The sequence below is a fragment of the Brienomyrus brachyistius genome, chromosome 15 (assembly GCF_023856365.1).
Source record: "Brienomyrus brachyistius isolate T26 chromosome 15, BBRACH_0.4, whole genome shotgun sequence".
NCBI classification, from domain to species: domain Eukaryota; kingdom Metazoa; phylum Chordata; class Actinopteri; order Osteoglossiformes; family Mormyridae; genus Brienomyrus; species Brienomyrus brachyistius.
The window spans coordinates 23,011,319-23,024,365 of record NC_064547.1 but is presented as its reverse complement, the minus strand read 5'-3'; the positions used below and the strand labels follow the sequence as shown (position 1 = coordinate 23,024,365).

The following is a 13,047-nucleotide window of genomic DNA, read 5'->3' as shown; positions in this document are numbered from 1 at the left end:
TGTTTATAGCGATGAAATATAGCCTAATTATGCAGTTTAAAATTACTTGTAATATTATATCTTGTATTTTTTATCTGTATTTATTTTTACATTTCTTGAGGACAACTTCTGTTTAAAAGTCTCAAAGCCACTGCTGAAAACACAACCATTTTTATTGTTTTAGTTTCAGATTGGGTGGAGTGGGGTTCTCAGCGCTGTGTCATGTTTGTTAGAAGAAAAACTGCATCGATATGACTGGAATGCCTCTGGGTGAAATATGCTGCTCCAAAATACAGACTCTTTTCTTCCAGGAATAAGGAACAGAGCCTTCATACTGCATGTTCGCTTTTCGGGGTATTGAAGATAACGGCACACGGGAGGCATCCGGTTAGGCTGCCTGCTATCTTGTCAGTTTTCCCTCGCTTCAGCCTACCAATTGTCATACGGAGAAATGGGCTCCTTTGTTTTGACCGCCCTCCCCTTCCCCACTATTTTTCTTTCTGCACTGCATGAACGCCCATGCCTGTTTCGTAACGGGCAGCTTGGCCTCATGTGAGGAGCAAAATAAGCCCAGTCAGCATTCTCTTAGGAAGACGCAGGTGCACCGTCAGCCTCTTTTCCTTTCCCACTCCCCTTATATATATGTGTGTGTGTGTGTGTGTGTGCGTGCGCGCGTGTGCCTGAGTGTGTAAAATAGAACACACATGCATTATTTGCTCTAGACCTAGAATTTGTGTATGTTGGCTGCACAGATTTGTATGAAAAGTTGAGATCACTGGAGCCCTCCCAAATGACCTAAAAACAGCTTCCTTGCCTCTCCTGCCCCCACCGCCACCTAGGTGAATAGGAGCAATGTGGAACCACAAGTTAGCTGGAGTGTCCTGTCCGATGGTGTCGCAGGCTGTTGGAGAGGACACCGGGGGAGGTCAGACCCTTCTCATGCATCCTCCATGCAGGCATTGGTCTTGCACGCACAGTTCAGTTTCTGCAGGTTTCTGCTTGCATAGGTCTTAGTGTTCTTTGGAGGCTCAAAATGGGTCTATCGTGAGCTTCCAGAATGTGCACGAGTGCTTTCACGTTGGCTTATTTCTCACCTATAGGGTGCAGTCACTGCTTTGCACCAAGGTTTTAGGAAACCCCTCTTTAGGAGCATTCTGCGTGGTAGGTGCGTGTATGTGCTCAGTGCCTGCATTACAGACACGGCTGGAGCTTCAAACCTTCCATTTCCAACTAAACTGTATATGCAAAAAACATCCAGTGTCAGCACTGGGAATGTGAAACTGAAAGTGAGCTAAAAAACTGCAACTGCAACAAGGAGCAGAGAGTGTCAGGCACAGTGCTGCAGCATGAGCTTTCCGCTATACGTGCATGTGTGTTGTGAAGAAATGGGACACTGCTGGTGTTGCGTTGCCATTGTGAGACAGACCCTTGGCACGGGTCACTGTGTCCTGTTCCACTGTGACGCAGTCTGTGGGAGGAAACCACTAGGCCTGCAGAGGATGTTTTCAGTCAGATAGCTTATATATTTATGGCTTTCGTTACATTTTTGCCTGTGCTTAAGTGCTGATAGCTTTCCTACAGTAAAGGTTCAGAAGGTTCAATAGTTAGATGATTTCCCCACCCTTGCTGTTTCAGAGCTGTCGTCTGCCTGGAAGAGTCTGAGTCAGACCAAAGCGGCTGTGAGTAAAGATGTTTGATTGCTTGGCTGAGCAGCACGTGCTGTATTTTGTGTGGTATGAGTTCATTGCCTAAATGCTTTGATATTTGACAGTTAAGTGACCTTGTCCAACCTTCTGTGCCTTCAGTCATTGTGTCAGTAAGCAATCGGCCATACACTGCAAGCTCCGTGACTCGCCTTCAGTAAATGCTTGCGAACGTAATCCAGGATGGGCTGCCATCTCTCCTCAGTTACGGCACATCGAAAATCGACTGGAGGCGGCCCCCGGCACCACCGTGGCTTTAGATTCGCTCATGGACTTGAAGAAGGCCCCCAGCAGCCGCTCCAGGAAGGTCAGCCGCAGAGGTGAGAGCGAGCATTTGCGGTCTGTGATGCCAGTAATAGGTGCTGCTACGGGGCGTTTGCTGAGGTGTTTCTGATAATGTGGTGTTAAGGTGCTGTTTATCCACAAGACTGAAATGAAAGTACAAGCTGCATGCGACTTTATCGGTCAGTGACGGTCTCAGTAAAGTTATGTTGCGGTGTCTTATTTCTCTCATAACTCGGCTTACATTGGATATCCTCTGAAAAAGCTATAACCCTTGCTTCCTAATATGTTCCCTGGCAGATGGACGGATGGCTGACCCCGCTCTCTCTAAGCCTGCAGCTCACAGTCGCCGCAGCCCAGAAAAGAGCTCCCGCAGTCCCCTGAGGGCCACCACGCTGGACAGCAATGTCAGAAGACCCAACTGCGTGGAGTTTAGGGAGCCGCTTGCTTCTTACAGGTCAGTAGTGTGCTTGTGAGAGAGTCTGAGTCCTTTGGAATTATCTGGAGTTCTTTGTCAGTGGCTCTTAAAATATGATTTGAGATCACATCTCTTTCCTCACATCTAGTTTTAGGGTCTATATTACTTATAGAGACAGAGAATTAAGTAAGTAATCTTGAAGGAAATTGCAGGTTTATGGTGGTAGAATACGCACATTTAAAAGTAGACATTTAGGCAGTACTTGAGGCTTAAAATAAACAATTATAGTTGCCTGCTTTCAGCCTTAGTCCAATGTTATTGAAAAACACCTGCTTTGAATGCATTTCTCTATTTCACCTATTTTATTCACCTTTCAGGAAAAGGGTCTGAGGCAATGAAGTAATACATATCAAATATTGCAACAACCATGAGATCATCTCAAAATTTACTCAAGTTTTACACTCTTACAAATAGTTCCCTTTTGCTTCAATGACAGCATTGTAGGCTCTTGGCGTTCTTTCATCCAGCTTCCAGATGTAGCCACCTGGAATGCTTCTCCTACAGTCCTGAAGGAGTTTCCACTGGTTCTGGCGCAAGTTGGCTGCCATGCTTTCACTCTTCAGTCCAACTCATCTCAGACACGCTCTACAGGGTTTAGATCGGGGGGGGTTTGGGGTCTTGGTCATCTGTCAATCTTTTTTTTTTTTCTTTCATTCACAAGATAATACTACATAACCTTGGGGTTCGCTTACGGTCATCATGTGATGATAATTTTCACAAAGTGACTGGTACTGTATGTAAGACTAAAGGCTTGAGAGGTTGACTTTCTGCTGCTGTTGAGTAGACATGCAGTAACATGCAGTAAGCATTAGTTTCCAATCAACTTTAAATGCGGCCTTCCGAACTGCAGATGGTCAGATTGCAGGTTTAGGGGGGAAAAGTGCCGAAAGTCACTTGTTTCTGACAAGGGGTTAATTCTGCCACCGTTGCATTGGTGCCTGTCAGTTCCTACTGCTGTGTGTGTGCTACGTGAGTGTGTGTTCAGTAGCAGTTACCATGTGTGGCATTTCCCCCTCAGGGAGCCAACCTCGCCCTTGCTGACCCCCTCCCAGCTTGAAGCCCAGACCTTGCTCTCGGAGCTCCCTTCCCTCTGTTCTCACGATGCTCAGCTCAGCAGGCTGGTATACCTGCGGGACACCCGCGACGAGCAGACCCGCCACTCGGAGAGCATCCTGTCTTCGGCACTGGACAGCACAGTGGTGCGCTACCTCAACGACCGGTTCGCCCTTGATGCCCTGCGCCAGCCTCGGTGGGAGGGGCCCCCGGAGGCTCCCCAGTCCTCCAGCCCAGGCTCGGCCTCCCGCCGTCTGGAGTGCTTGAGGCGCAGGCAGCCTGACGACAAGCTGGAGAAGCTGAAGGAGAGGATCCGGAGGCAGCGTGAGCACCTGGAGGAGGCCGTGGCGGTAGAGGCGAGGATGGGCGGCCTCGAGCGCCCCCTGCTGGTTGCCAATGGCCTCGAGAGCACACTGGCCGTCCCCACCGCCAAAGTGCGCAAGGTGGCTGCTGCCCCTCCCGCGCCCGTCTACAAAGGTACAGGCATTGTACGGAGGCTTTCTGGCTGGACGCGAAATCTGGGGAAGCCCCCTCAGCTGAACTGAAAGGGTTCTGTCTGCTTGCAGGGTTCAACCCCAGTGAGATGAGGGTCCGCACGTCCGACGGGAGAGTGTGGCAGGAGGAGGAGCTGCGAAAGGCGAGCGGCGAGATCCACAGGGAAGTGCCGCTGCAGCTGTCAGGTAGGTGCTGAGGAAATGAGAATGTGCCAGCAGGCTCAGAGGGAGAACTGGGGGGGGCGCAGTGGGCAAAGCGCGTTGTTCAAATTAAAACCCAAGCAGGAACAGCTGGGCACCAGAGAGAAACTGGAGTAGATGGATGCCCCTCTCTCAACCCGCCCCCCCTTCCCTGGCTCTTTCTCGCTCTCCTTCTCTATCTCTCCCTCTCTCTCCTCACTCTCGTCTTTAAGGCTGATTTATACTTCTGGGTCGAGCCTACACCCTGACCTACGCATGTGGCCTCCGCCGTTGCAAGCATTTATATTTGTGCGCATGTGCCGCTCAGCAGTCGCATCTCTGAAACGCTAAGTGATGCATAGTTTTTCCGCCCTATGATATATTCAGTTGTCGAATCACATAATGGAAATTGAAGGAAATTAAAGTACTGGTTATATTTCTAACTCTCCGAACTTCCTGTAGACAAATTTGTAAACTTGTTCAACCGCTACCAAGTCCGTTTCTAGGCATTTTCCCTTCTATGCATTATTCTTACTTTTCTTTCTTGTAAAGTACGATTGAACTTGGAGGTTCCCATCGCAGAGGTTTTTAGGGTTTTCTAAAGGTTAGCGCTGTAGCACTGATACCTCAGTGTCTGGTGATCCTCTGCTTTAATGGAAGGTTTTTTTCCCTCTCATAGAAAGCAGAGAGATCAACCCAAAGCCTACAGGGACGGAGAAGGACGGGCCGAGCGCCAAACCCGTGAGAAAGACCCACAAGGCAGATTCCAATCCAGGTGTGGCCCCTTTACTGTCGGCTCCTCTTTGTCTGTATCCTATGATGGTTTTCGATTTGGTGTGTTTCCTTGTCTCATGTGCCTGGGGAAATTTGTCTCTTGGCACTTGGATACTTTTTGGAAAAATTTTAACTGGGTAAAGCCAAAGAGTTATTTATGTTGTGTGTCACATCAAGGGTTCTGTGAAGGCGTTAATGTAGCGTGTCTGTGCTGTGCTGCATGTTTCAGCATAGTACAGATGCCCCTTAATGCCCATCCTGGCCAGCAATGTACAGCAAGCCTCGATTTCTCTCGGTACCATTGAAAATGGACCTGGTGCATTTTGCAGAAACGGTCGCTATGTGTAGCATGGGAATGCCGGGCTCGCCGGGTCGCCTCCCCTCCCCTCATGATGCAGTTTCAGGCTGGCCTTGTCATGCACGTCCTTTGCTCCAGCAGGCCGTGATAAAAATAGTGCTGTGAAATCTACAGTTACATCCATCGTCCATCAGCTGCTTTTCCGTGCGGATCTGCTGCTCTAAGCTCAGCCTGATTATACCAGACCTCTGTGTGCACTACAATCAGTCAAGTTTTAACTGGAATTGATCAGCTTTTCCACAAAGAATTTTTATTATTTTTTTTGACTGAGTGGAAACACTGCAAAATATTTCCGTCCGTCTTGCTGAGTATAAGTCAGACTGAAATGCTTAAATGCTTAGGATGCACCTGCCTGTGTAAAGTGGATCAATGGGGATGAGTCTTATGGTTTCATAGCTTTCTGCCAATAACTGAAAGCAGTTAATGTTATAAATATACAAGATGTGTACAGTTATAAAATATAGTACTTTGAAACTGTTGTATGCCATAGTTGGTGTTTTCATACCAAAAAATATATTCCTAAAATTTGAAAAAGTAATTTATTTATTCTTTTATTTACATGGATGGAGTGTCCTTCAGCTTATTTAAGCAGAATTCCCCCAAACAATCAGTATCAGTGAAAAATCAGCTATTGGTTTTGGCCAGATATTTTTTATTTGTACATCTCTAATTGTCTGTCTTGAGTCTGTAATGCTGGTAAGCACTAGCTTCTCACCACCACAGTTAAGGGGGCTTTTCCTTCAGCGACTCCAGCGTTTCTTCCCGCAATCGCTCATGTGCCCTGTGAGCGTCTGGCATCTCATCCTGCCCCGTGCTCTCCATGACTCTGTAGCGGAGCGTTCTGGATCTCCCCAGCGTAGGGTTTGGGGTGGGCCGTGTGTTCTTCAGCGGCACCACCTCTGACCGCAGTCCGTCCTCTTCCTCAGCAGCCTCAGTGATCAACACCGCATCCTGGCGGGAGGGTCAGAAGCTGGTGAAAATGATTCTCGGCCCGGCGCCCCGTGTCCCCCGCCAATGTGGACCAGAGACCACCAACTTTAGGGAGAGCCGAGGTGGGTGAGGCCTGAATCCGATCATCATGGCAACAGCAACTGCAGTCTTACCCAGCCTCTTACTTTCAGTCCTTCATCAGACATCGTAACTGATATTACAACAGTAGAGGTTCAGGCGTCTTGTTTAACAGACATTCTTACTGATGGGTCTGGAGGCCCAGCGACACCCCCTGCAGGAATGTAGAGTCTCTAGATGCATGTTGGTTACTGTGTTCACTGATTGTAAAAAGCAGTGTTAGATTCCCTCTTTCTGACTCGCAGCACAGCTTGTCGGGCTGCATTACTCTGGCCTGCCCCCCATGGCACATTCTAGACTGCCATGCACACAGGGGAAGTGGTTCTACACTGCCATGCACACAAGGGAAGTGGTTTGGGGGTATGGGGGGGGGTGTTGTTTACATCGCGTGATACTGACGTGTATATATACGGGCTTCTTGTGAAAGTGCTTGGTGCTCTTTTCCTGCCCTTAAAGCTGCGGTTGGTGTTACTATGTCAGGTTTTTCTCTCCACTGAGGTTATTGATGTCTCATTATTGTTACTGCTGTGCCTTACGTACGCCTACAGCCTGCCATGGTCATCTGTCACAGGTTACATAAACCCTTATCTTTTACCTGGAATGGCATTTCTTTTAAAGATGTGTCTTCCCTCTGTAGGTCATCCCCCTCGGGCAAAATCTGACCCACGGCCCGAGTCCAACAGGAGGCAAAGGGCGAGCAGCACAGAGCAGAACCAAGGCCAGCCGAAGGCAGATCGGGCCTCCGGTGGCCTGGAGGAGAGGACCCAGAGGGCGGCGGCCGGGGACGTGCTACCCGCTGATATCAGAGGGCTCCTGGATGACCTGCAGCTGGAGACCGCCGAGCAGGTTCCTGCCACGGCCAGCAAGCAGGGGGCAAAAGCGCGTGCCAGGTCGGCGCCGGGGGCCCCTGGCCGGCGTGCCCGTAGCAACAGCCCGGCTCGGGCTGAGGCGGCGGCACCGAAACGCAGGCACTACGACGCGGAGGTGGTGCGGCGTTACATCGCTCGGCAGCAGGAGGAGCGCCGCAAGCGACAGCAGGAGGAGAAGCGTGCCGCCAGGGAGGAGGCCGAGTGCAGAAGCAGGAGGCTGCACGAACTGTACCAGCGGCAGCGGGGGGGCGCGTCCCGGGCCCCCGAGGCTCCCGTGCACCGGCGTCTGAGGGAAACCTTCACCGAGCTTCTGCGGGAGCAGGCTGGGCCGGAGAGCAGCGGCTTGCAGGTGGGCGGCGGCCTGCGGATGGGCGGGGCCACATCGGCGTGATAGCCAACCACAGGGCTTCTGTATGCATTACTAAATACTGTGCGAGTAGCGTGGCACCAGGGAGGCTGCTGTCCACTTTACCACGGACTCCATCCCCAGGCTGCTTATTAAAAAGATGGATATATCTGATGAGTCGCAGTGCAATCTAGACTCATCTTTTAGGTTCCCGTGGGCAGCCTGTTTAATGGTCATGCTAAAAAATGATGGTCTGACAGGCAATTCTGGGCATCTTCTCTCTCCTGTGGACCAACCCCGGTCAGGTGATCATGGCTAACTTGCGTTTTTTTTGTCCTTCAACCGAAGCCACCGTACCAGCCCTCGGGGGAGTCTGACAAGGAGAATAAACGTCTGGACAGGCCGCAGAGCGCCTCCTCCAGCAGCGACCTTTCTTTATCGGACCCTCAGGCCCCTCCTCTCTCCAGGTGAGACCGGCCCGCTCTCTCCTTTTGGGTTTCATAAAATTTGGTGTATTTGCTGAACAGCCACTGTCCTGAATTACAGTGCCCTCCGTATGCATTTGGACAGTGTTTATTGTGGCTCTGTAACCCGTGTATTCGAAGTGAAACACTCAGGTCCCTTAAAGTGGGGCATCTATGTATGTAAATTTGGTTGGCAATTCCTGTACAGTTCACCCAGTATAGCTTTGCATGGCCTTAAATTGAATTTGATAGGCTGCACTTTAAATGTATGTTTAATTTCATAGTCATTGTGTACAGAGGCAAAATTATAATGATGTCACTCTCCAAATCTTTATGGTTTGCACTGTAGTTTGTGTATTGTGGCCGTTTTTGAAACTCCTACGGGTGTGCGTTTTAGGTGTGAGGTAACATTGCAGGAACATTGCGGAGAACATGTAAAGTGATATGAAAGCAAAACTCCAGGGTCTTCACATGGGAGACGCATTTCCAGGTCATTTCCACTTTGATGGCTTCAGTAGGAATGCAAATGCGTTTCCAGCCCTGCCGCAGGGCTTCTTTTGGCTGAATATCTGTGATGTATGTTATACGCCTGATGTTTTTTTATGAAGTCCCTAACATTCAGCTCACCAAGGTCTCTGATTTTAACCTGCCCAGTTACTTCTCCTGTAAGACCTGCAGTCACAGGCAAGAAATGCTTGAGGAAGTAGAAGGGTTTAGCACGTGAAAGCTGTGCCGTCAATTACAATGCATGCTGGGCCATGCGTGCTGTTTATTGTGAGAGTGAGTTAACTCTGTGATTGAGGCAGAGATTTTAGTGAACACATGAGTAATAGTTGGGGGGTGGGGGTAACATTTCCTTTTATGATCCAGAGCATATAACCGTGGATTGTCTCTGATGTGACTGTGTGCAGGAAGGCATGTTAGGTGCTGATCTGTTAGGGAGGTTTTTGTGGGTTTCTGAAGTCATTAGCCTGAAACCCTTAAAGACTGAGAGTGACACAACAAGTGGCATTAGAGGGAATCTGTGGTCTTGGCACAAGACATGGCCATTTTACTGGGGAATGACCTACACCCGTGTTATTGCTTAAATGTGCAAAATAAGGAAAAGATTCAAAACAGGAAGACGCAGGAGGCTGTGCAGTCATGTGACATCCTGCTGATTTAGCAGCCTTAGCCCGTGAAGCTTGTGTATTTCCATGGAAACTGCGCAAGCATGCTGGGGGTATGCCTCGGTGCATGAACCACGTCAGGACTTCAGTGTGAAGTGAGCAGGAAATGTGTGCTGCAGGAGTGGCCCTGAAACAGTAACTTTACTGATTGTTTGATGTTAGAATGTTTTTATTTCCATTTATCATTATTGTCATTTTTGGTCTTTATTAAAAGAAAATTGGGCTCAATAGGAATAATGCTGAAACATTACTTGTGTTCCTGCATCTTCTTTCCCAGGGAGGACTTGGGGGTCGGAGTGGCTTGGATGCAGCAAGACGGCATGAGAGCGGCTCACAAAGGCGTCGGCGGCGGCTCGCTGTCCCCCCCTACAGGGCCTACAGGGCACCTCCTCAGCCAGCTGCTGGGCTTGGAAGCAAGCATATCGGGGCTGAAGAGAAACAACCAGCATGCCACCCTAACTGATGGGCTGACCAAGAGCAAGCAGAGCCGCATCGAAGCGCTGAAGGCCACGGCCGCCTCCCTGTCCACCCGCATCGAGACAGAAGCTCGCAAGCTGGCCCTGGCTGGGGCGGCCTACGGCTCCGGCAAGGATGCGGATGTGGGGCCGCCGGCACAGACCGACGAACGCTGGGCCAAGCCGGTGAGCCCACCTGTCCGTGACGGCGGGGAACCGCCTCTCGGAGCCGGGCACGATGTCCCTGATGGCGCTCTCCCCGGTGTGGGCAATCTGCAAGACTTCCTGAACAGGGGCGAGAAGGTCGGCGAGAGCAGCAGGCCTCTGGCAGGCACGCACTGGCAGGTGCCAGGCACCGGGCAGCCGCCGAGCCCCCATGCCTCCAGCAACGGCTCCATCAGCGAGGGCCCATTGCTTAGCGAGGGCAGCCTGTCCGAGGGCCACGGGAGCGAGGGCAGCCCCAGGGCCGCGTCCCACCTCGCTGAGTCCCTCGTCTTCCGAGACTTCTGCGCCGCTGAGATGGACGCCATCGAGACGCTGGGTCACCTCAGGAGAGAGACCCAGAAGCAGCACTCCTGCCACTCGCAGAGCGAGGGCACGGAGGGCAGGGGTCCCTGGGAGGAGCTGGCCCACGGCAGCCCACACAGTGTCATCAACATCTTCACCAAGCAGCTATGGGGCCACAGCAAAGGTCAGTTTCTGCAAGGCCTTTGTGAAGCAGCTGGCAGGGTGCTGGGCAGATTCTAAAACGCTTGGTTTTCAAACCTGTTGAACGCGTACTGTTTGTTACTCTTGCCACTTTTATTCGTTTTTGAGTCACCGCTGGTTACACCAGCCAGCTGCTTACTTTTCCGCCATTCTTCCCTCCTTACTGCAGCCTTTGAGGAGAAGGTAGAGAGGACCTCCTCGCCTTCACTTCCCACTGCATCTGCCGGGTATGAGGACGACTTCGTCTCCGGCCCTTGCAGCGGGAGCAGCAGCCGGTCTGAAAAGAGAGCAAACTCTGGGCTCAGGTGAGGGGACCTCTTTACGGGGAAGGGTCTCTGTGTGTTCTGCTGGAGGGGAGTAGTGACCACAGCATCAAAGATCTGAAATAATCTGCGCTGCAACTCTGGGGGTTGTTATCTTGGCTTTTCCACCAGGTGGAGCTGTTGGCTCATGAGCACAGTACCTGCCTGTACCAGAGGAGTCTTCTTTAATGATCCCTTTGATTTGTGTCTTTCTTTGGCTAATGGACTGACACCAAGTTATCATTTCCAGCAGCATTAATGGGATCCACAGTCCCCACGATGAGCCTCTGAGCCGGAGATCTCCCTTTGACATCCGTACCCCGGGCTCTCAGTCTCACCGCTCCCTGGGCTCCACACCACTGTCATCACCATGCTCAGCAGCTTCTGTCCACAAGAGAGGTGACTCCTTGCACTCTGTGACAGGCTGTACAAGCAGAAAAACACCGTATTAGTCCTCTGCTATACAGTAGGTCCGCTATATGGTCCTTTCTGTGCACTAAGCTATGGTTCCCCTCCACTGGTCCTGAAGAGAGCGCTCTGGAGCAGACCCTGGTGGAAAAGCAGAAACAATCCTCTGATCCCTCCGAGAATCACTCCAGCAGAGGATCCCCGAGACGGGGCTCAGCCCCGGGTGTGGGGCACAGCGTGGACTCGGACGGCACACTGCGCAGCTTCTCGGGCCTGTCCCCGCTCAGGTGGGGGTGCTCGGGGCTCGCTGGGACCAAGACCGGGGTACTGCTCAAGGCGGGAGGTTCCCAGTTTAACACTTTATTCTATGCCAGTGCTGGTGTTGCGCTTAACATTTTGAGCACCCATAACAGAAACCACAAAGCAGGCACGTGTGCAATTTCTCCATTGTGAGCTATACTCACTTCTCCTCATATCCCGTGTCGTGCATTAAAAGACACCATTTTAAAGATGAGATGCTTTCAAGAGGCTTTGGCAAGTTTTAAAAGCAGCTACGTTTTAAACAATTTATTTCAAGGAAGTTATTGTACCTCACACTTGAAAACAGTATGCAATTTTCACAATTTTATTATCAATCTTAAACATTTGCACGCAGCCATTCTGGCTTAATGCGCCTTGCGTCCCTCGCACCGTAGCTGCATTACTTGATAAATCGTGACCTTATATTACTGTGTCCCCTATTATTGAGAATGATGTACGTACTGTATTTGGATGCCACAGAAAATGTTAAAGGCAGATGAGAAGGAAAAGCAAGCACAGTAATGAAACACTTCAGGTTGTCGTACAAGATGTACTTTATTATTTTACTACATTTAGCAGCAAAATGTAGTTCAATTGATCTGCTATAGTAAGAAGTACTTTTGTTTACTGATTGTCACGAGCTTTTGTTTTCTGCTCAGGGAAACGAGTCATTGGTAAAGCCTGATTGTGCTGAAGAGGTTTAGGTAAAGAGTTAAGAACCAGTATTCTGGGATCAGTACTTATGAGTGAAAAGACTTGTGTTGTAATTGATGTGGTCCAGGCTTTCATGCTAGGCATGGGAGGAGAGCTGGGGGTGGGCTGGACGGCGGGGGGAGAAACACAGGCTCCATTGTATTTAATGCCAGGCACTCAGGCTCTCTAACGCTGCAGTTTTGGCCTCACGCCAGCATGTGGTCTGTTTACCTGTGACTGCGTCTGAGACCAGGTTGCAAATTCTTGTCATTCTTTGCTGTCTGTCAAATATGGTGCTTTATTTTTTTTTATCTGAGCAGCTCACAGTTTGGTTAAGGTAACCTGTGTGCCTCCCAGGCTGTTGGCAAATCCACGGTACTCACCCACTCTCCTGTGACCTGTACTGGGTCCCTGAGGCCTCTATCTCTTCCTGGTGTTTCCCAGCCCAGGACCACATGCCTGTCCCTGCTGATCCTCTTTATGGCATCTCTAGCTTGGCTCCCCACGTTTGCGCATTTTGAATCCTTTTCCCATTTTGGTTTTCAGCATTTTCGCCATCAGATGTTTGCCGGGATTGTCTTCCTTTTTCACGCACCGTTTACAGCTGCAGGTCCTCGCAGTTGTGACACCGTGGTCTCTGTGCTCTGTATCTCTCGACCTTCACGCCCTTGGTCATGTGCTCTTGCTGTGTCTGCAGCTCGGCCTCTGACAGCACGGGGTCCCCCAGGAGCCCGGCACCGTCCTCGTCCGCATCTCCGCAGAAGACGACGCCAGATGACATCGCCTCGGCTCAGATCGACGGCCGCAAGGCCTCCTCGCCACAGCCCCCCACCACTGGCTGGCCTTCAGCGCCGTCCACTCGGCCCGGGGCGGGGGGCGGTGTGCAGCCTGGGGTCACAGGTAGGGTCTGGCGGGGTGGGGTTGTCTGTGTCACGTGAATTTTGCTCACACATCAGAATAAGTT

At 50.7% G+C, this 13,047-nt stretch overlaps 1 protein-coding gene across 9 annotated transcripts in view; it reads left to right on the top strand.

The window, feature by feature from the left end:
- The window catches only part of cep350 (centrosomal protein 350), a 31,640-nt gene that overhangs the window by 2,709 nt on the left and 15,884 nt on the right, over positions 1–13,047 (top strand). For 5 of the 9 annotated variants that reach the window (XM_048976687.1, XM_048976691.1, XM_048976685.1 and 2 more), the window contains exons 2-16: positions 819–904; positions 1,615–1,658; positions 1,888–2,002; positions 2,265–2,421; positions 3,461–3,972; positions 4,062–4,175; positions 4,849–4,944; positions 6,228–6,353; positions 7,007–7,587; positions 7,933–8,051; positions 9,495–10,363; positions 10,550–10,685; positions 10,933–11,081; positions 11,212–11,377; positions 12,781–12,983. In XM_048976687.1, coding sequence (XP_048832644.1) covers positions 832–904; positions 1,615–1,658; positions 1,888–2,002; positions 2,265–2,421; positions 3,461–3,972; positions 4,062–4,175; positions 4,849–4,944; positions 6,228–6,353; positions 7,007–7,587; positions 7,933–8,051; positions 9,495–10,363; positions 10,550–10,685; positions 10,933–11,081; positions 11,212–11,377; positions 12,781–12,983 — 3,460 coding nt within the window. In that variant the 5' untranslated portion in view covers positions 819–831. The remainder of the gene's footprint in view (positions 1–818; positions 905–1,614; positions 1,659–1,887; positions 2,003–2,264; positions 2,422–3,460; positions 3,973–4,061; positions 4,176–4,848; positions 4,945–6,227; positions 6,354–7,006; positions 7,588–7,932; positions 8,052–9,494; positions 10,364–10,549; positions 10,686–10,932; positions 11,082–11,211; positions 11,378–12,780; positions 12,984–13,047) is intronic. The other 4 variants (XM_048976688.1, XM_048976686.1, XM_048976689.1 and 1 more) reach the window with 4 other exon arrangements.